Raw genomic sequence first — 21,712 nt, 5'->3', positions numbered from 1 at the left:
ATGAGCATTAGTGAAGACGACGTGGAGAAGTTCCTTGATGGCAACCCTGCTTTTGCCAAGCAGTACTTTGAGAAGAAACTGAAAACAGAGTCCTGGGATGACAATGAGAGTGAAATACTTTTTGAGTTGATCCAAGACATGCAAGAAAGCATCAACATGGAGAAAGTGGTTTTCAAGACTTTGAGGAGGATCAGGTCCCTTATTCACGCYGACCGCTGTAGTCTTTTCATGTACAGGCAGAGAAATGGCACTCCTGAACTGGCAACAAGGCTTTTCAACATCCAGGAGGGAAGCACTCTGGAGGAATGCCTGGTCCCCCCAGACTGTGAGATTGTGTATCCGCTGGACATAGGCATTGTGGGCTATGTCGCTCAGACCAAGAAAACCATGAACATCAAGGATGTCCAGGAGGTATGTTTGCCATTTATTCGTTTTCTGGCTCGGAGAGAGGCTCACGGGGGTCAAGAGGCAGCAGCACCCCTCAGGGCTTGGTCACAGCTCTTGTGGTGCAGTTGCTGTGTACTGAAACAAATAACGAGTCTGAAAGGTTGTTTCCAATTTGATTTATGGAGGGGGTTAAACTAAGCACGTAGATTGCACCAGATTTTAATGCCTSCCAGCAGTGCACTGCTACACATTACTGTCTAATTAAAAGGAAATTACACCTAGTCCAGCAGAAGTGAGCAAGGTAGGCAGATCTGTGCATGGAAATTCCCACACAATTTTATATGTTATGAGTAAGTGACAAAGACTAAGAAATTCTTTTCAGTGAGTCCCAAGAGGGTTTTCCACCACAAAAGATCTTTTGAAATGTTTGCCGTGTTGAATCTTCAGCCAAGGGCATTTAGAGGCATTATTACCAAACAGAGCCAGTGGACCCCAGAGCAGGGCCATGAACTGCAGATGTGTCTGGGTCATCTTCATCAGAAGCAGCAAGAGACAAGCTTTGAYCAAAAAAGCTCCTTTAGCAAATATTGCAAATCAGGAGGGATCTGAGGGATTTGACTGTTTTGCATTTATGCTTTCATGACACTATTTGCTCCCCATAACTCTGGTTAAGGATTTTAACGTTTTATGTTTATACCTGCATGACAGTATTTACTTCCCATACTTCTGGTCCAATCATGTAAACCTGAATGGCAGGAATAACAATCTGCTTCTTCTAATCATAGGTATAAAACTAAAATCCACGTGACCCAAATATGGCATTTGGGATTACTCTATCTATTGTTTGCTGGTTACAAAGAGACCATCTGTTTATGCACTCATTTGTTGCTCAGTACAGGCATAACCAAACCCTTCAGCAAAATCTTTCTTGTCTCCCACTGTTTTGATTCTGCAGCCTGTTGGGTATTTTGGTTTTGGTTTTGGTTTGGTTTGTATTTTTGTTTTTTTGGTTTTTTTTTTTCTGGGTGTGTTGATGTTGTTGGGGCAACCATCAGAATGTGACTTGAACTTATTGAGATTGTTTGGTTTCTGATGTTTCCTCCCAAATACATGKGAGGATTTCAGTGCTGTGAGCTGAATGCTGCACTCCAACTTTAGAGCTTTTAGAAAATGCCGTAAGGTCTCCTTTGAAGAAGACCCAGAGATTAAATGCTTGGTCTAGCCCATTTGGGACAAAGGCCAGCAGTGAGGAATGTATGGGGAGAAGATGCACTGGAGAGTGATCATTCTTTCTGATACAATCTTCTGAATGTGATCAGAGCCGTGTGGCTTTTTTAAACTCAGACAGCAAGATTTATARATGACAAGTTATTACCCGAGCAGAGAGAAGATCTTTGGTCAGCAAGACCATACCTGCACTGCCCACTGGCAGGTGATGATGGTGTCATTGTCACCCTGTGCTGATTTGCCATCTGCCTTGCCTGTATTATCTTTTCTCTGCTTTTCATGAGAAACTAGGGGTAGCTGACAACAAGCTGACAACAGGCYTCATGGTCCAGGCACAAGCAGAAGGAAAATGAGGGCAAGTGAACTTGCCAGCGATCACACTGGTTTATGCATTGTGGCTGTGCAGTGCTACCTGGCTCTACCTACTCTRCAGTGCTAACAACAATTCAGCAGAAAGGATGGAGGGGGTACTATGAAAAATGTCATTGATCTAAGAATGACCAGTGGAGAGCCCTCTTGTTCTGAGAGAGTTTGGCATGCTAAAGCTTAAGATTTGCAAGATCTTCACAGAAAGTTAAAAGCACGGGTGTTCCAGTAAAAAGCCACTGTTTCTGCTCTTGATATTAGCTTTATCATCTGTATGTTGTCCAATTTTCTAATTCATTTCTGTTCCTCAGTAATTTTGAAGTAAAACTTCCTTYAGGCAGCTCACTGCCAGGGTCTGTTCTTTGACTTGGTTTAAGTCTACACAAGTTGTGGAAAATGCTTACCTGTAAATTCTTTATTAAACAGTGTGCCCAGTTCAGTCCATTTGTTGATGAGCTCACCGACTACAGTACAAAAAACATCCTTGCAACACCCATCCTGAATGGCAAAGATCTGGTTGCTGTCATTGTGGCCATAAATAAGCTGAAYGGCCCATAYTTCACCAGCGCTGATGAAAGAGTAAGTGCTCAGTAGTTGGGTTCTTACCRAACAGTTGTTACTTTTGCCTTGTAACAGAGATTCTTTTATGCTAGGAATGTCTGCTTTAGTGAAGATCMACTGGTGTGAGTTTCCCTAAAGAGCACTCACACTCTCATAGAAGAGGTTTGTTATGAGGATGCTTCTCTCAGGTCTTTTGGGGAAGATACCGTGGAACAAGCCTCGTGTCATGGCAGTGCAAAGCAAAAGCATTTATCCCAGGAAATTACACTGACACTTGTTATAAATAGAGGCTGCTACTGCCTTCAATTCAATCTCACCGTTTGCCTTTTCAGCTTTTTCTGAAGTATCTGAATTTTGCATCCTTGAACTTGAAAATTTATCACTTGAGTTATCTTCACAACTGTGAGACTCGAAGAGGCCAGGTAAGAGTGAAAAYGTAGATAGGCCATCTCAAAATCAAATAAATGTATTCTTCTGATTTCAAAGGTGTACCTGACCTTCTCTGGAGATTTGCTCCTGAAGAGCAGAAAGGAATGCTTTCAGATGCTGCTGAAAGCAACTTTCCCAGAGTCCTTCATTACTTTCTCTTTCTGCTGCTGTTGTCGAACTGCAGAACCTGATGCAGTGGCACCAGTTTCAGCAGGACTTAYTGTTGGATGTTTTGTTGATTTGAAGCTGCAAAACACTCTTGAATCATTTAATCACTTTGGACAGCAGCACCAAGAGGTTTTTTKAAACACTTAAAATGTGGTATTTTTTCCTTATTTACTCATTAAAAAGTGGTATTGAATTTCTTCTTAGAGCCAGTAAAATGGTTGTCATAAGCCTGTTTTATTTGCCTCCATCAGTAGAAAAGATCACATATTTGGGTTTAGGGTATTCTGGATTGAAATAATTAATTTGCCATTCTTTACCTTTACTTGGGCTAAAATAGGACTCTCAGGTTTATTAGGATGGATGTGAATCCTTGCAATGACTTTGTGCAGCAGGCAATGATGTCATTGCAGAAGACAGGGAATTTCATCTGTGCCTCATTGCAGCCACGCTCTGATCTCCAGTGGGGGTTCCCCTGCAGAATAAATGCCTGTCTTAGCAAAACAAATACAGAATTAAAGTTTATTTTGAATCTTTGGGACAGCACWTATACTTTCTAATTCATTATCCATTGCCTAATTTTTTTCAGCTATCAAAAGCATGAATGAGGGTCCAGTGATATACCGTCAGCAATGATCAATAGTTAACTAAAGCAGAACTAGCAAAGGTTTTTTCCTSTTGAGAGCTTAGCAATAGGACTTGTCAGGGTGAAAAAAAAGTTAGAAGACCACATGGAAACCCAAAAGGTGGAGGGCCTAATGGCYCTGGTCTAGGACTGAACCCAGGAGTTCTGTGTCCATATGGTGCTGCTGCCTGAGCCCCTGCCAGGGAGAGGGAGGAAAGCAGGAACAAGATGCAGGATGCCCTGCTCTAGTTCTGTCAATAGTTCAATTGTCAAACCTCTGGTTAATACAGGCTTAAGGGCTGTATGAAAGTTAATATAGTTCATTGTCCTAGTAGTTAAAGTACTGAAGTACAGAGTGAGCAAACGCCATTCTCAAAAGTGGTCTAGGATTTTAATATTGCAAATCCCAACAGCAAAGACTGGGYGATACTGTGGGTGAAATGGCTTGTACAAAGACAGTTCAGTCTGCTTGTGCTCAGATGCCATGTAAGAGTCTTATTAGAAGACATATAATACATTTTGACCAACTTCTTTACACCATTCCTTGACTTAGATATTTTTCAGCTGTTTCTCTCACTGGGCTTGTGGCTTTCAGCATTACTTACGGCACACTGTAAAGTGCCAAAAAGCTAAACCGCTGCTCAATTCATTTAATGGTTTATATGACAACATTGCTATCCTATTTGAGGGATGCTGACACAGAATAACTCAGACTTCATACAAGTGGCAGAGTTGTCTGTCCCATTTTATGGATTAGAAAGAGATCAATGCAGCTCAGAATTGCTCCAAAACATCTATTAGTGGCCAGTGAAAGGGTGAAACACACTTTGATAGTGACCATGTATTTCTTGTTCAAAGTGCRGGCCCAGTGTGATTCGGGTTGCTGCTCTCAGTGTTTCTGAGACATGGCTCCTCACAGCTCCTGGGCTCAGGAAGCACGGCACAAACACATGGATACAGGCACACACACACACTGGCTAAGCTAAGCAAGGGTGTAGATGGCTTACTTAGCATTTCAGAGCAGTATTTGTGAAACTTCTGCTTTACAAATCAAAGAACCTGATAGCAACAGCTTTCTTAGCATCTGTAGGCCAGAACATGGGGAAAAGGATCATGCACGCACATGAAACAGCTCCATAGAGACTTTGAGGAAAGTGTTAATTCAGATATTTCAAACTCCAGCCTCTGGAATTTGCAACAATTAACTGATTTTGGATGCCAGATTTTACTCATGAGTATAAAATTTAAGTGGGGACAGCTCTTTACCTGACACTACTACTTTTCTTGTGCTGTGTTGGTAAAATTTCTACATGACACTCTACGATGGCCTCTTTCTCCCTAGCAATTCCCAAAATTAATAAAGAGTGCMCATTTCCTGCACTTTTCGGGAACTGTAACCCAACATTTGGGAAGCCTGTCTCTCCAAGAAAGGCTGTGCTCACACTTTGGCTTTACCCTGCAGGTGCTGCTATGGTCAGCCAACAAGGTTTTCGAGGAACTGACGGACATAGAGAGGCAGTTCCACAAGGCTTTTTACACAGTGAGGGCATACCTGAACTGTGATCGGTACTCCGTCGGTCTCCTGGACATGACAAAGCAGAAGGTGAGTGTTCACATGTTTGCTGTGCATCTTTCWGTTTGCTGTTCCCCACTGAGGGGCTATGTGTGGAGCTCGGTTTTACTGAGGCAGTAAAAGTGAGAGCTGATTTTGAGCCCTTATTCCTTCTTTGGCTGGCATTTCTTTGTGCGAATTAAGATAAATGAATGTTAATGAAAACAAAGGAAAGGGGGAGWGCTTGTCATTGGAATGGGACTGTCTGAGGTTGGGAAGGCATAGGAGGGGATGATGTGTCTGCCTGTGGCAATCCTGGTCAAAGCCTGCAGCACAAACACAACATCACAAAGTCTGTGGTGTCAGGGGTAGAGTGAGATACCTATGGAATCCTCATTGGCAAAGCACCCACCTTCCACAAGGATTCATTTGTCCCTGTGATATCTAGTTTTTTAGATGAAATTTGGTTCTGTGAAAACAAGCCGACAGAATATGTTACCTCTGATTTGGTTGGATTGTTTGCACCTTTGGCAAACTTTCTGTCAGGGTTGCACAGCATCCTCRCCAGTGGAGCCCTGTTTATCTCACAGCACTCGGTGCAACACTCTGATCATGCAGMCAAAAAATGCACCAGACACTTCCAGATTTGGRCATTTGGGTATYATTCTGCTGCCTAGTGTTGAACTASTTTTAATATTTCATGCTTTGTWTACACAGCACCAAAACCAGCATGKTAGAGCAATGGTTACTTTGAAGCTCGAGGCAGAATGAAATTTTCTGCTCTAAAAATTCTTCTTTAATTTTGAAACCAGGAATTTTTTGACCTGTGGCCAGTCCTGTTGGGAGAAGTACCCCCTTACTCAGGACCTCGAACCCCGGATGGCAGAGTACGTGAAAACAAGATTATTTTAACTTTCTCCTGACAGGCTATATTGCCTCACCACTCATTTTAATGTCACTCTTTTTTTTTTTTTTTTTTTTTTTACTTGTAGGAAATAGTCTTTTACAAGGTCATTGATTACATATTACATGGAAAAGAAGACATTAAAGTCATCCCGTAAGTGCCCCAGTCCCTGTGTGCTAGGTACTGGCACAGGGTGTAGATAAAAACAAGGTTCACTGTGGTTTAAAGATATCCATGTGGAAAAATGCAAAGGACTGATAGAAGACTGAGTGAGAGGTCAGAATGTGTGTTGGTGCTTCAACTCACATTTCTGTGGGATAAAGGTTTCCTCAGTGGCATTGAGAGCCTGACTTGGAAATTAGGCTTCAAAATTCACTGCAACCAGTGCAGAAGTGAGCTGCCTTGCCTGCCTGCAGTTTTACACTCTCCTTGCCAGGCTGAGGCATCACTCTCCTCCATGCCTTCCCTGTGTCAGTGGGTGAGCCCCACGATGCCCTCGTGTTTAGGCTTCCTTGCTTCTCTCCAATCCATCTATTACTGACCCCATGGTAAGGCTACCTCTGGCCTTTTCTCCCCTTCTGACACACTGGGGCTCCCTCTTTCTGAGAACATTCCACTCTTCTTGCCCTTGAATTTTTCAGAGGAGCCTTGGGCAGTTTAGGCAAATCTGCCATAAGAGGGGGTTGGCCCCGTTCTGGTCACACTGCTTTACATCAGTGTATTGCTGCGAAAAGGGCCCCCTTTTCTCGGATGCAGCAGCATTCCAAGCTCAGGCTGGAAGACATCCTTAGCCAGGAATCTCCTTTGATCTTTCTCTGCGTTGAAGGCCTGAAACATGGTCCTTACTCCCAGGGATGAATTTCTATTAAGTCTCTGCAGAATGATATTTTATAATTATTTTGTTTTGGATCCTTGAAGGGAAAGTATTTGCTCATGTGGAAAATTTTTGCTCATGCACATGGATCCTTTGAAAGTAACAGGACTGTTTATGAACTGGGGGTTCCAAGTGTAAACCTGGATTATGCAATCTGCTGGACRCTCTTCAGCTCTATGAAGGTTCTTCAGTAAATATATACCTTTAATTCCTCTTATACATTTTTCTTTCATTAGAAATCCTACCCCAGATCACTGGGCKCTAGTTACTGGACTGCCAACCTATGTGGCTGAAAGTGGATTTGTAAGTACTTAACCTAGGATTCATCAAGACTCTCTGAGATTAAATAATGCTTGCGCTGCTTTCTTAGCAATTCAGTCCTTTGTTTTGGCAGTTAAACTTCATGTTGCCCATGTAGTAACATTTTTCTTTTGTGTGATCCCCTAGATTTGCAACATTATGAATGCTGCTGCAGATGAGATGTTTAACTTTCAGGTACCGTGAAAACTTCCAGCTCTATCAAGAATTCAACTCTTTTTCAGAAGAGTAATGTAGAATCAGTACTGGGCTTATAAATACTTACCTTGCCTGTAGTTTTAAGGTAAAACTGAAGTGCCTATGTATTTAGAAAACACTTTAAGTACATGATGTCTTTCTGCCTGCTGTTGCTTCAAGGAAGGTCCTCTAGATGACTCAGGATGGACTATCAAAAACGTTCTCTCCATGCCAATAGTGAATAAAAAGGAAGAGATTGTTGGCGTTGTCACATTTTACAACAGAAAAGATGGAAAACCRTTTGATGAACAGGATGAAACCCTCATGGAGGTATAGTTTCTTGCTGGAAGTAATTCATATGGTTGAAGAGGTCACTATTGCTAACTGTACATCTGCAAAGCATCCCCAGTGTTTTGCAGCTAAGTGGGTATTTTTGCTGCTTAGAGAGGTGTTACAYGTTGGCTTGAAAGTTTTGAAAGCAACTGTTTGAAATACTCAGGGAATTTGGTATGGGAAACCCATCTATGTTCATRTGATTGATTTTGTTTCAGCATTCTTGGATTGGACACCTAGCCATGAGAAGCTACTATGTGCCAACACAACCATTCCGACCTGTGTTCACATATCTGACATCTGACTCTCACTGGCTGGGCAACTCCCTCAAAAAATTACACAGAAATTATCTGTGTAGCCAGGATACAAAGGGACACTAGCTATTGGATCTGCCAACAGTAGCTGTGATTAAAGACCTTGCTGCTTAGAAATACTCCTATGCTAGCTTCAATGAAATATGGGTATTTAGCTCTTGGCATCTGTTATCAGTTGGGGCATTTCCTGAAACAGACTTTTCTTACTAAACAAAAAGACCGTGGATTAAAAATCAGTTTGAATTGGCCATTGGGCAGCAAATGAGTTGAAAGCAAACACAGGATGTGACTAAATATATGCAAGAGGTGACGAGACCACCTTGYTCTCCTTTGATATGAGGGTTCCTGCGCTGCTGTCACTGTTGTGACAAAAAGCTTCCCACAGGCATGCAGCAGCAGCAGCAGTACAGGAATAATTTTCTGTACCTGGAACTGGTAGAGCATGGATGGTCTCAAGGTCTGGGCAGATTCAACAGCTGGGGAGCTGCTTTGCTGAGGAGCAGTCGCAGCTGGGAGCAAAGACATGGTTGCTCATTGCTAGAATTGTGGCCAGAGTCAAGCTTGTGTTTCTTTAAAATATATAATGCAGTGTCATATTTCAGTGTCTTTGAGGAACAGATGTTACGGCTTTTTCACTGTTTCCTTCTCTTCCCCTCACCAAGTCCTTGACCCAGTTCCTGGGTTGGTCTGTACTCAATACAGACACATATGATAAGATGAACAAGCTGGAGAACCGTAAGGACATTGCTCAGGACATGGTGCTCTACCACGTGAAATGTGACAAGGATGAAATCCAGGAAATTCTGGTAATGCCTCGCAACGTGAAGCACACACCCGAGTGTACTGGCCTGGTCGATGACCTGCAGCACAGATAGGTCTCCCATTTCACAAAAATGCTTCCAGCCACCACAGTGTCGGGCAGCAYCTGGGCCCGAGCCACTGCTCAGGGGCAGAATGATTCTGTCTTCTGATTCTGTGTTCTGCCCCCCACCTTGGCACACAGCACCACTGTTTTCTTTCTAATTTCCTCAGAAAGCCAGCCTTGGAGGTGGGCTTACATAGTTGGTGTTTAGGGCAGGGCTGAGGATGTGAAGTTAGAGGACCCAACTGTGACACTAGCTCTAGGGGGACCTTTGCAAGTGAGGGAAACACAAAACAAAATCGAGGAGGGGGAGAACGTTACCGGGAAAAAAAGTGTTGAAAGGCAACAAATTGAAGTTAGGTTTGGGAAGGAAGCACAATTTGCATATGAGAGCTGCCCTAGATTGCCCCAAAGCTGTCCAGTGCAAAGTGCAGTGGGGTTCAGTTGTCTGCTTAACACACCCTGTGCTCTTTGCAGCCAACACGAGAAAAGCTGGGGAAGGAGCCATGTGAGTGTGACGAAGAGGAGCTGGCAAGCATTCTGGTAAGAACATAAGGACTGCTGGAATGAGCAGCCCTGGCAAGGAAGCATTGCCTGTGCAGATGTAGGGAAGAGTTCCCTGATGAAGGGTRAAGGCAAAGCACACCCTGCCCTCCTCTGCTGTGTGAATTTGAGACTGTTATGACTCAGCAAGTACTTTCCCCAGCTCCTGGGGAGACCCTGTTCTCTGCCAMTTTATCTCAAGGTGTTCAAAGTCCAACTGGAAACATCAGCCATCTTGGCTTCTCCCATTTTGAGTCTTCAAACTATCTAAAATCAAGTGTTTAACAGGAAACAAACAGTATTTCCTGCACTTGACCAAATCTGCCCTCTCTCTTCTYCACTAATGGGGTTTTCATGAAGAGCTTCATTTCAGTTTATTTATGTGTTATATTCTAAAAGAAAAGCAGCATCAGACTGATATATTCTTATTAAGCAAATGTTAGGAAGTACATAAGTAGCACAGCAATAAACCAGCCGACTTTTCTTRCAGAAAGAAGAACTCCCAGGGCCCACTAAGTTCGAAATCTACGAGTTCAGGTTCTCTGATTTTGACTGCACTGAGCTAGAGCTGGTGAAGTGTGGCATTCAGATGTACTACGAGCTTGGAGTGGTGAAAAAGTTCCAGATCCCACAGGAGGTATGGGCTGGCAAAAGCTCGGATCTCCTGTCTTGGATGTACAGCACCTTGCCTGTGCTGGGGCTGGGACCGAGCTCCCCGGGAGTGCCCAGCACACCTCACAGAGCRGCCACAGGACTGGGTTTGTGGGGTTTGCGGGGAGGGGGTCGTGTGTCCAAGCCCCTCACGATGCTGAGGGCAGGGAACAGTGCTGTGGGAGTGCAAAGTTGGCCCCTTCTGCTCTCTGCTGCTCCTCACCGACAGCCGCAGGGCCGGGTTTGCTGTGAGGTGTGCATGGAYGGGTGGCGCACCCTGCAAAAAAGCTGCTTGCATTTTCCCTATCCAATACTTCTTCCAGTCATAGCATAAAAAAGCAGCTTCCAGGAGCAACTTGGGAGTGCCCACCCGTGTGCCTATTCCCTCTGCCCCAGTGTGCACCCTGCATCTTTCATCCATTCACATGGATGTGCCTTAATTTGGCGCAGTTGGTACCAGTTTGTCCACAGGAATGGTGCGACCCTGTGGGAACAAAGACCTCATAACCCCTGACGTGCGAACTCACTACTTTTGCAGTTCAAAACCCCATAAGAATTGTGAAAATGGGATTTCAGCAGCCCTGCKCCTCCCCAAGGGATTTCTTAGCACATCATGTGAAGTTGATTTCCATCTAGTGGGATCTGGAGGTAACTGCAGGAAGAATTTTCAGCTTGGAAAGGCAGGACAGAAATTGGGAGGGAAGCGAATGGGAATTACCTTTGTGCATCTTGTAGTATGTCAATGTCAAAAACATTCAAAATAACTACTCCAGAAGAACTAACCCCTGGCACAGCCATAAAAAGCAGTCATTCTTATAGCTGAGATTTTAAGAAATGAATACTCATTCATAAATATTTTGCTCTTTAATTAGAAAACCTGCATAGCTACAAGAGGTAGCACCCATGGAGAAGTAGACTGCAAAGAGAAAAAAAACAGTTTGCTATTTAATGCTCTATATTGCAATTGTCTAGGTGCTATAAATGCTGCCCATCTCTGCATCTATGGATCCATAGCTCTTGAATAGACATATCAGTATTAATAAATCACAAGACAAAATGTCAAATATTAAGAGTCACATGAATGACAACCTAGAGAAACACAAAAATTCAATAAATTCAACGAACAGTAAGAAGCAATCTTTTTTTCTCCAGACCTTGCTGATTCTTGTTTACCCCACAGGGATCTGAGTGGTTTTACTTTTCTTACCAATTAAAAAAAAAAAAAAAAAAAAAAAAAAAAAAAAAAAAAAGAGGGATATCAGAAAATAAATAGCTATAAATAAATAGCTATATTTTGGTCTCTCCTTTTGTTCTCCACTAGGCTTTACTCTAACAATATTTTAAGGAAAGGCACTAACATCCTTTTCCCCATTGGCAGGTTCTGGTAAGGTTTGTGTACTCTGTCAGCAAAGGCTACCGAAAGATAACCTACCACAACTGGCGTCATGGCTTCAATGTTGCACAGACCATGTTCACACTCCTGATGGTAAGGCTTCTATARCAGTGGGCAGCCAACTCTGCATCAAGCACATGAACACTGCAGATGTGCCTRCCCAGGTCTGAAATGCTCTGTTTCCAGATGATTCCCCATTTTAACCTAAGCGTACTGGGTATTGTGTTTTGGTTCACAAATATTTTCAGTTCTCCTGGGCTGATCCAGGACATCCCCAGCACAGAGCAGCCACCGCTCAGTACTTTTTCCTGTAAGAGATGCTTACATACAGCATGGAAATTCTCTCCCTCCAGACAGGCAAACTGAAGCGTTACTACACAGACCTTGAAGCCCTTGCGATGGTGACTGCTGCTCTGTGCCACGATATTGACCACAGGGGAACCAACAACCTCTACCAAATGAAGTAAGCGCTTTCTTGCCACTTCAAACTATTTTCTRTTGCTCCTACTTGGAGTGGAATCAGGCTGTGATCACATCAAACTCCAGCACAGCTCTGTTTAATGCATAAGGGTGACAAACTTCTTTTACAAATAACCTTGCTTTTCAGCCTGCTGCAATGTTTGAGGCTCTCTCTAGTATCTTGAGCATTACAGGAGACTTAGGATGCCCACAGAAGCATCATGGCCATAAGACAACTGGTGTTTTGATGTTTCTGTGGCATGGCATTGCACTCACAGAAACAAGGCACCTGTAAGAGTGCTCCTCTCAGTAGGCAGTTATTAGCTATGGATAAACAATTGCATAATTTCATTATCTAGTCAAGACTCAGCTGATGATTTAAAGTAGTCAGATCACAGCTCTTTTGTAATTCCTCCTGGTTATATTATGTTTTCTGGAGCTTTGGAAGAATGCTAAGTGAAGTTCGCTTSTGTTTTTGATACTATAGGGCCTTGCTTTTCAGCTAGGAAGTTGTCCAAGGACTGCAGGTTATTCTGTTCCTATTACCAGATATCAACATGCAATTATTCAGGAATTAAAGAAAATACTAACCTGAGTAATTATGCTGCAGTCATAAATAACATCTGGGGTGAAATTTGTAGTTGGAAGACTGTTTTACAAAGTGTCCRAACAATTATAGGCAATGTCACAAGAGTAATCTTTTAGACAGAAGTCATTACCAATTAAAACATTCTACTCATAAGCCTTTTAAAAATAATTGAACTTATATGTGTGACGGAAAATACATGAAGAAATGAGACTTTTGTTTTCATTTTTAAGTGCTGCACTAACATCTTCCATTTTTCCTTTATGCAATCAGGTCTCAAAATCCTTTAGCTAAACTTCATGGATCCTCAATTTTAGAGAGACACCACTTGGAATTTGGAAAGTTCTTGCTCTCTGAGGAGGTTGGTAATGAACTGTAGTATAAGGGCATGAATAATTTGTACTTTTAAGTACATTTTTCATTAACAACAGAGCTATCAGCGAAAGACCTTTCTTTGGCTTGGATGCCAAGAAACTGCAGCTGTCTCAGTGTTTAAGGCCTCTGTGCTCACCCAGAACCAAAGAACATGGGCTTCCTCACTGCATGATTTGATTTCTTCAGAAGCCACGTTGTTATCCCCAGAGGAATATGTAAAATACAGGGTTGTTCTTCTGTAGCCCCTCCTGCAGGGCCAAGGCTGACAGCTTCCCAGAACTAATTTTTAATTTCAGTAAATTTGCACCTGAGACAGGGGCTAGGCTTTGGGTAGACACTGTGTAACAACCTTCCCCTGTTCAGTGAACGAAAGGGGAAATGGCACCACATGCAGTGAATGGGCTCACATCCCTTTGCACCCAAGGACAGCAAACGGAACCAATGGTAGAAAAAAAAAGTGAGCATATTTGGGAAAGTGAAGTGGCCAGGAACTCATAATAATCCAAGGCTTGGATTTTGCAACTCCTTTTCCTTTGCTTTTCAGTCACTGAATATCTGTCAGAACCTCAACCGCAGRCAGCATGAACATGTGATTCACCTGATGGAAATTGCCATTATAGCGACAGACCTGGCACTCTATTTTAAGTAAGTCGGTCAAGTGCACTCTGTGTGAAGGGGAGAAAGCAGCTGGCACTTCACAGAACCAAATGTGATGCTTTCMTCTGAAAATCCTGTGCAGCAGTTCTCTTCACAGACACTGGCTCTGGGAGGCTGCCTGTAGTATCGACCTCAGAACTGGTGTGAGAACTCAGATCATCCAGAAGAATGTTGAACTTCTACWCATTCATACACATGAATTTTTAACCCTCTATTTCCAGCAAGGCAGGGGTATGTGATCCTCTGTAGAARGAAATGTCAGATTTGTTTTGGTTCAGTTTTTTTTTACCTACCACTTCAGCACTGAAAATACTGATAAATGGCAGGACTATAATAATTTCTCTGCAAGGGTGACATGACAAAAATAACAAGTARTTCATTGTAGGTGAATATCCAGCTCATAGTCTTTTTCACACCCAAGGGCCATAAAAGACAAAATCTTGGAGCAGCATGTGCTAACTTTCTGGGACATAAGGCTGAAACTTAATGACATATAACTTTGTAATTAGCAAGGAGCTTTCAAAACCTGTTTTCAAAATACTGGGTCAAGACCAGAGACTGCTCCTGTGCTGTGCACAGAAGTATAATTATGCAAAATTTAAGCAGTCCACAAAAGAGGCATTTCAGGGAGGTTGTAATAGCCAGAATTCTTAGTCTGGGGATACAAAATCYATATGGCTCCATCAATCTAAATACCACCACTTCCTCAGCAGTTGGGAGCAAATTGGTCCTTATCCTCTGGCCCATGAGCTGCAAGCAGAGGCTTGGCTGAGCTAAGACACAGGATTATTGATTAGAGAACACATACACCAKTCACTTTGTGATGACGTCTATCTGTCTTCTCTGCTAACATTGAAACATCAGGTTTCTCCAGATCTTATGCTGCTTCAAAAAATGGTGTATTGCATATGAACCATTCATCAGAATTCCCTAGATACATTTGGATTGTATTAATAAGGTTAACAATGCTTGACTGAGTATGTAAAGCCAGACAGCTTTTAAAATACTCCAGCTAGTTCTAAGTTTCTGCAGTTTCTTTAACATTTAAAGAAAAAGGCTTCTTGTACTGCCAACAAAAGTGGAAGCATTTCTCAGCTGACATAACTTGCAGTGGCTTGTACCTTCACTGACCTGCTCATGTCTCACCAATACACTTCTTTTTCAAGCATTTACATTAGTTAAGAGACAGATGATGGTGCTTGGTTTTTTTTGGGGCCTTCCTTGAGGATTGCAAGTGCCAGGACAGCAACTACTGGAAATCCTTCTGGCAAGGCTACCTGTACCAAGATCAGACATATGTTTTTAACATATTTGTTTTCCTGTTTCATAGAGATTTCTTCTTTTCATTTTTTTTTAAACCATCCTCCCCCATGCCCCCAAAGAAAGAGAGCAATGTTTCAAAAGATCGTTGACGAGTCTAAGAAGTATGACAGTGTGACTGCCTGGACTGAGTATCTGTCTCTGGAGACAACAAAGAAAGAGGTTGTCATGTGAGTAACTGGCTCTCGGGAAATGTTAGTGATGTGGACATCTGGGGAGAGCTCTGTGCTTTGTGCTGCACTTAGTGCAACATCAGCAAGTGATGATACCTTATTCGCCACTCAAATTTGATCTTCTGGAGAAGCAGGAAAAAAAAAACCAAAAACCCAGGGGAAAAAAAGCTTAAAGTGGTTAAACATCCAATTAAGTGTCTTGTTGGTCATATGCTCTCTAAGGAGATGTGGGATCCCTTCTGGCTACATATTCCTTCCAGACCACCCCGCAGGCTACAAACAGGAACATCCAATCTATCAGATTTATCTAGATTTATCTGGATTATCTAATCTATCTTCCTGATGGCAGCTAATCTGAGCTGTACRATGCTGCTGCTGTGACCAGATGCTTTGCAGGATGCCCTACACTGGTGATTAAATGCTCTCACACCTTGCTGCAGACTGGGCTGCTACACATCCATGAGGSAGCCAGAGGTGTTAAACCAAAGTAAAAGGAGTTCAGCCCAGCAATGACAAAWGCAGCAAACATCTCAGTGCCAGAAGCAAGATTAGTTACCCATCATAATTCCATTTTAATCAAGAAAGCAATCCTTGATGAGTGGCCTAGTCAGAGCCAAGGAACATCAACWCCTATTTCTTTATCTATTACTTGAGCAAGGGCCAGGCACAGTACTGGGGCATGAGGATACTGAGCCTGCAAGAACAGGGAATAAATTAACTTGTTTCCTGTTTTTTAGGGCCATGATGATGACTGCTTGTGACTTGTCAGCAATCACAAAGCCTTGGGAAGTCCAGAGTAAGGTCAGATTTCTATAGATTTTTTATAGATTTTTATAGATTTCTATAGCTTATACCTCAAAGAAATGTGATTTCCAAGCTGCCTAGAAGCTAAACGAAGTCTTCTACCAAAATTATCAAAAGGAAGAGCTGTGGTTTTGATGGATTAACCAATCTTTCAAATTATAGTTGTGATTTCTGTAAAAAAAATCATGTTTAAAAAAAAAAATACAACTCAAGCCATTATTTAGATTTTTGGGTTACAGTGAGGTTTTTTACATGTAACATATATGTTGGCTTTATTACAGCAACACCTGCAGTTTGTTCAGTTGATTCCCTTCAGGAGTTCATTCCTGAACTTCACTTGAGCAATTGATAAATAATAAATACCAATGCTTAAAGGAGGGTAAAAGAAATAAAACCATCTTCCTCTTCAGCACGAAGAAAGCACAACAGAAAAAGAAAATGTAATAGGCACCCACAAGGTGACCAATAGACAAATCCTTGAGGGGAATACAAACACAAGGAATGTTTCTCAATAGATGATCAGTGGACTAATCATCCACACTGGAGAACCAGTGCAGTAAGACTGTTGAGCTGTCACTACACAGGTGCAATCCTACTGCCACAGCTGCCCTTGCCAGGAGAAAGAGTGGGGCTGTGGTTGGTCAAGAAGAAACAGAAGGACTGGAAGTTHGATTTGCTTCAGGGTGGAGATGTGAAGTGCATCAAGTTATGAGGCTGAAGTTGGTGYTAACTTTTCATTTGTCTTCCTTGTCAATGTAGGTAGCTCTCCTGGTAGCAGCTGAGTTCTGGGARCAAGGAGATTTAGAAATAAGCGTCCTTCAGCAACAGCCCATTGTAAGTACCACGCAAGAAGCAGGCAGTTCAGATCACACAGCAGACTGTAGGAGTCTCAGCGGACTTACTAAAAGCAGTGCTGCACTCAGGGTGCTGTGAGTGCCTGAAATCACCACACTTACCAAAATCCATTAGAGAACTGTGTGCTCAGTGAAGAGCATCTCTGACAGTGCCTAGGGCTTCTTGTCCGGCTGTCCATATAGTTAGATGTGTTCAGTGGCTGAGAACCATCAAGGGGTGACTGTCCCTCTGGAAATTTTGTTTTCCTTACAGAAAAAAATTAAAAACTAAGTAGATAAGTCACAGAAGAAAGTAGTTTCTAATAAAGAAGAAAACTGCAAACACTTTTTTTTTTGAGTCAAGGAATTATTAGTAAATAGAAAGGCATTTCTAATTTTTTTTTTAATTTTTAATAGAGAAATTTGACATTGAAAGAACCAGGAGTCATTCCTTGATGTGGTCTACACCTGTGTGGTTTGGGAGGTTTTTAAGTAGATTTTCATGCACCCCCTCTACCCACACTGGCATGACAAATTATATACTAATCAACATGATCTTGTATGAATATAATTTCTTGTTCAGTCATGTTTTARAGAATTGCAAACCTCTTCAACACTTTACAACATGAACCTTTCCTGGAATCTGGTTGAGACGAACAAGGGAAAAACTTATTGTTCTCCTTCCGATCCACAGACATTTGAAATGCTGTCTAAAATTTCTAYTAAAATTACAAATGAAATGAGCCCATTTCACTCCTCTGCAGTGGAGGGAGAGGCTGTGATGGACAGTCTTTAAGGATGGCATGACAGAACTGCCAGGCCAACAAAACAAGGCAGTTTGGGGAAGAAAATATAGGTGTGTTATTCAGTTAAGTGTTCTCATAAGTCACCGTGAACTTGTGTCCTCCCACAGCCTATGATGGACCGAAGGAAAGCTGCTGAGCTTCCAAAGCTTCAAGTGGGTTTCATTGACTTTGTGTGCACATTTGTCTATAAGGTAAGCAAAGTGCACTCTCACACAGCCCATCCTTATCAATGGGAGTTCAAATCCCAGAGGATTGAGTCCTGGTGCAGCAGTACCACTCCCAGGGAGAGGGACAGGAGATGAGGCAACATCTGCCCTTCTCTAGGGCACTGCAACAGGGTGACTCTTTGTGCCATTAATTCTTTCTCCAAAGCATCAGCTTTGGGTGTGAGGTGTCAGCACCTACCCCGGGGTATGAGGGACAAGCACTACCTCTGCACTGCATTGTACTGACAGGTGTGTTTTGGTTAGGAATTTTCCCGTTTCCACGAGGAAATTCAGCCTATGCTTGATGGGCTGCTGAACAACAGAAATGAGTGGAAGACCCGTGCTGATGAGTATGATGCAAAAATGAAAGCTCTGGAGGAAGAGAAGAAGAAAGAGGAAGAGAGAATGGCTGCAAAGAGAGGTCAGAAAAAGTAATCAGCTTTTTATACCTAACTCAAAAACATGGTTACGAGTACTCTCACACACCTACAGCAAACTTTGCTGACACAGTAAAGTAAGATGCCCAGAACAAGTTTCATGAATTTAGCTCCACTGGCAAGGCTGAAGGCACATTGCTTTTAAATCTGACACCATGATGGGCTGTCAAAAAGGCCACCAGCTTAGGTTCCCAAACACTAGTATCTGAGAAAGTAGTGGGAATACATTCAGCATGAATTCCYRTGCAGCTGGGGACAGCAGAACATCRTTGGCTGTCCCTGGAAAATGGCAGAGAAACATCCCTTCATACACAGGGGCCATGGCTGATCTCCTGTCCACAAGACAGAAGCCAAGAAAAGTTAACACAGTCCTAGGGAGAACATTTAAAAAATAATTGTTCATCACATTTCTGGCCTAGATTACATACCACCTAGAAGCAAGCGGTGGCAGGACCCAGTAGCAATTAATTTTCTTTGAACATGGTTTTCTTTTTCTGTGGGCCCAGCCTGTGYAGTACTGAATTCCATCAGCTGTAGTGGGCATTGGATAAAAGCTTGTTTGATAGCCTGAGGATTTATTTGAGCCTCAGAAAGACAGAATAGAAAGTTCTCCTGGCCTCTCGCAAATGTCTGATCAAATATCTGCCAAAACTGGGTGCCTTCASTCCACAAAGACTGTATTGGAACTCTCCTTTTGTTCCAAACTGCACCAAAATTCCAACAATCCACGGTTTGGACATTGCTCAAATGACACAGTTTAGAAATCATTAGAGCTGTCTGGATGTTTTAGCTCAGTTTAATTCACAGTGGTTAACTTAAAATATCAAAAATAAATGTTTTAACCATTATTTAGAAAATTTATTTCCTGAATAAGTAATTGATATTCAAGCAAGGACGATTTCCACTAATTCTACAGTACTCTTTCCAAGCAGCCTCACACACACAATTACTTTGCACTGCAGAGAGCTCTAGACTGGGTGCTATAGGTATGACCTACACTTATCACTGGATAATGTGAAAGTTCTAAAAAGCTGCAGTGATTGAAAAGGAAATTTATGACTGTGCCTCTAATTCTGTGTTTCTTTTTGCATGGCAGGTGAAATAACCTGTAATGGAGGAACAGCTCCAGCTTCCAAAACCTGCAACATACTTTAGATCGATTTTAACTGCAATATATGCCACCCAAAATGAGAATGCTCACAGTTTAAAAAAACAAAAAACAAACAAAAAAAACCCACCCCATGGATACAAATACATTTCTTATTGGACTATTCTGATAATTTATTAGGCTTATGACCAACCAGGAAGGGCTAGATCTTGTTTGCCTTAATTGCACCGCTTCCAGAGGGTAAGGAGCCGGTTCTGTCCCATCTCTTGCTTCATTAAATGCCCCTGATGTCAGATGGCATGTAGAAAGTCAGAAAAACTTTTTGCCCAATAAATCAGGTTGCAAGAATATGGAAAAACATTTTTCCTGCACTGAAACACTTCTGACTCCAAAACTGATGGGGATAGTCCTGCTCCATACAACCCCATGTGACTGACAATGAATGCAACCATAGCCTGTARAGTACAAAAACTGAAGAAGAGATAAATTTAACATATTTAAATCTGTATCTGTCAGGATATYGGAAAGAAATCTGAGGGTAAGGATAAAGCATGAAAACTGACCATAATAAACWTCTGAATTGCTCTAAAACGTTATGATTTCATGTAAATCCAAGAAACACTCAGGTAACAGTTCTGCATTCACATGAAGAATCTGGATAGGCCTCTACCCCAAAGCATTCATGAAACATCTGGTAGCTGCCTTCTTCAGGAGCAGAATAATTGATAATAACTGTGTGCTAATTGAAGCTTTGTTCTTTCACATGTCGTTTTAAGAAGACAGTGTTATCATTATACATTACAGTTCCTCTCACAATTAACCAAGCAATGTGGATTGTGGCATCCCGTGAATTTGTACTGTTTCGCCTCATAATGCCAGTTATTTAAAACAATTGATCAGAACCAACTGTCCTTCCTTTCCCCCTTCTCTCCTGAGATGTCTGGTTTTCAGAATATCCTCCAGACTTCTGACTCTTATATTTCAGCTGAAGTTACTTTTCATGTTTATTCATGCAAATGTATTAGAACATTCAGTCACACCCTTGAATAGAGACACCCTTGTCTGCTCCTGCTTCCCCTCTCTGTCTCTCTGTCTCTGTCTCTCTTTCTCTTTTGAAACTCTTTGGAGATCTGTTTTGCTGGGGATTTTCTTCTTTTATTAGTCCTGCTACCTTCAGGGCTTTACCCTTCATTGTTTTGCATTACAAAAATACTGCAAGTAAAAGGAAAACTACAGCTATGGTGCTATCTGGTGATCATTTATCTGTCTTGGTGTAGTAAGAAGATGTAATCCCAATCCATCCAAGGGATATATCAACAAGAACCTCAGCTATGTTTCCTCAAAGGCAGGTCATAATACCAGGCTTGAAAAAAGATGTATGTCATTGCAACACAGTTTCAGGAAGGGTCTGTTGAAGGCTGCAGAGAATTTAAATCTGCTTACTTTCCAATTAAGGGTTTTCACTTGTGGCTTGATGAAGCTCTCAAGTCCAGTGGGAGACAAGAGACCTGTTTTGTAAATGCCTCACTGAAGCAGGTAATGCACACAGACCTCCATTCTTTGTTATGAAGGTGGTGGTTGYGGGGGCAGGAAAATAAATATCCCTGTGAAACTGGCAGGAGAGGTTTCTCAGAGAGATGCTCAGGGGTGAAGTGTAAATATTATTTCCGTGCAGGAGAAGAAGCTTGCTTGAGTGAGAAAGTGTCAAGGGATTTTTAATCCTGCATCTTGACCATCACTTGCTGTCCCTGATGGAAGGGGTAGGACAAGCCAACACAAGACAGCATTTCTTTGCTACTGAAAAAGGACATGCTGTATGCCCTTCGCCCATTCCTTCTGCTGGAGCCTAGACTGCTGCTGGGCTGTGAGTGAAGATGCCTGACCTGGCACACTCAGAGATGCATGTACAAGGCCTCTGCTGCTGACAGCTGTGAGGGTGGCAATTCTGGCAGAGGGAGGGAAAACTTTCAGGGAGAGTAGAGAACATGGTCCTCAGCCACCTTTTGCAGATCTGAGAGAAATGCTTACTTGTCCTTTYCCAACTAGTCTCAGTCTGACTCAATATAAGGCTGGAAAGCATTCCTCTTCTCCCARGCAGGCAGGATAGGAACAACTCAACCTCCAATCAAACAAAGAGATGGTATTGAACACCACATGGTGGGTATGGACGCCAGCTCCACCCTTCAGGCAGAGGGGGTCCATGTCTTGGTGCACAATTAGGGGCTTTGTCTTATCAGCATCTCCAGATCCTGGGAAAGAAAATCTCT

The 21,712-nt window shown here is 42.3% G+C and overlaps 1 protein-coding gene across 1 annotated transcript; it reads left to right on the top strand.

Annotated features, from left to right (window-relative positions):
* Positions 1-19,492, top strand: PDE6B (phosphodiesterase 6B). The gene is made up of 22 exons (XM_057373277.1): positions 1-411; positions 2,407-2,559; positions 2,874-2,963; positions 5,223-5,363; positions 6,125-6,199; positions 6,305-6,369; positions 7,327-7,393; positions 7,538-7,585; positions 7,766-7,915; positions 8,895-9,038; positions 9,572-9,637; positions 10,128-10,274; positions 11,667-11,774; positions 12,035-12,144; positions 13,000-13,087; positions 13,646-13,746; positions 15,141-15,248; positions 15,989-16,052; positions 16,815-16,889; positions 17,802-17,885; positions 18,165-18,321; positions 19,434-19,492. The coding sequence occupies exons 1-22, from the start codon at positions 1-3 to the stop codon at positions 19,490-19,492; spliced, it is 2,511 nt and encodes an 836-aa protein (XP_057229260.1).
* Positions 19,493-21,712: the final 2,220 nt, after the last annotated feature.

This window comes from Malurus melanocephalus, unplaced genomic scaffold (assembly GCF_030028575.1).
Source record: "Malurus melanocephalus ecotype Western Australia unplaced genomic scaffold, MMel_1.1 scaffold_191, whole genome shotgun sequence".
Lineage (NCBI taxonomy): Eukaryota > Metazoa > Chordata > Aves > Passeriformes > Maluridae > Malurus > Malurus melanocephalus.
The sequence above is the reverse complement of the archived record's forward strand: the minus strand, read 5'-3'. Positions and strand labels throughout refer to the sequence as shown.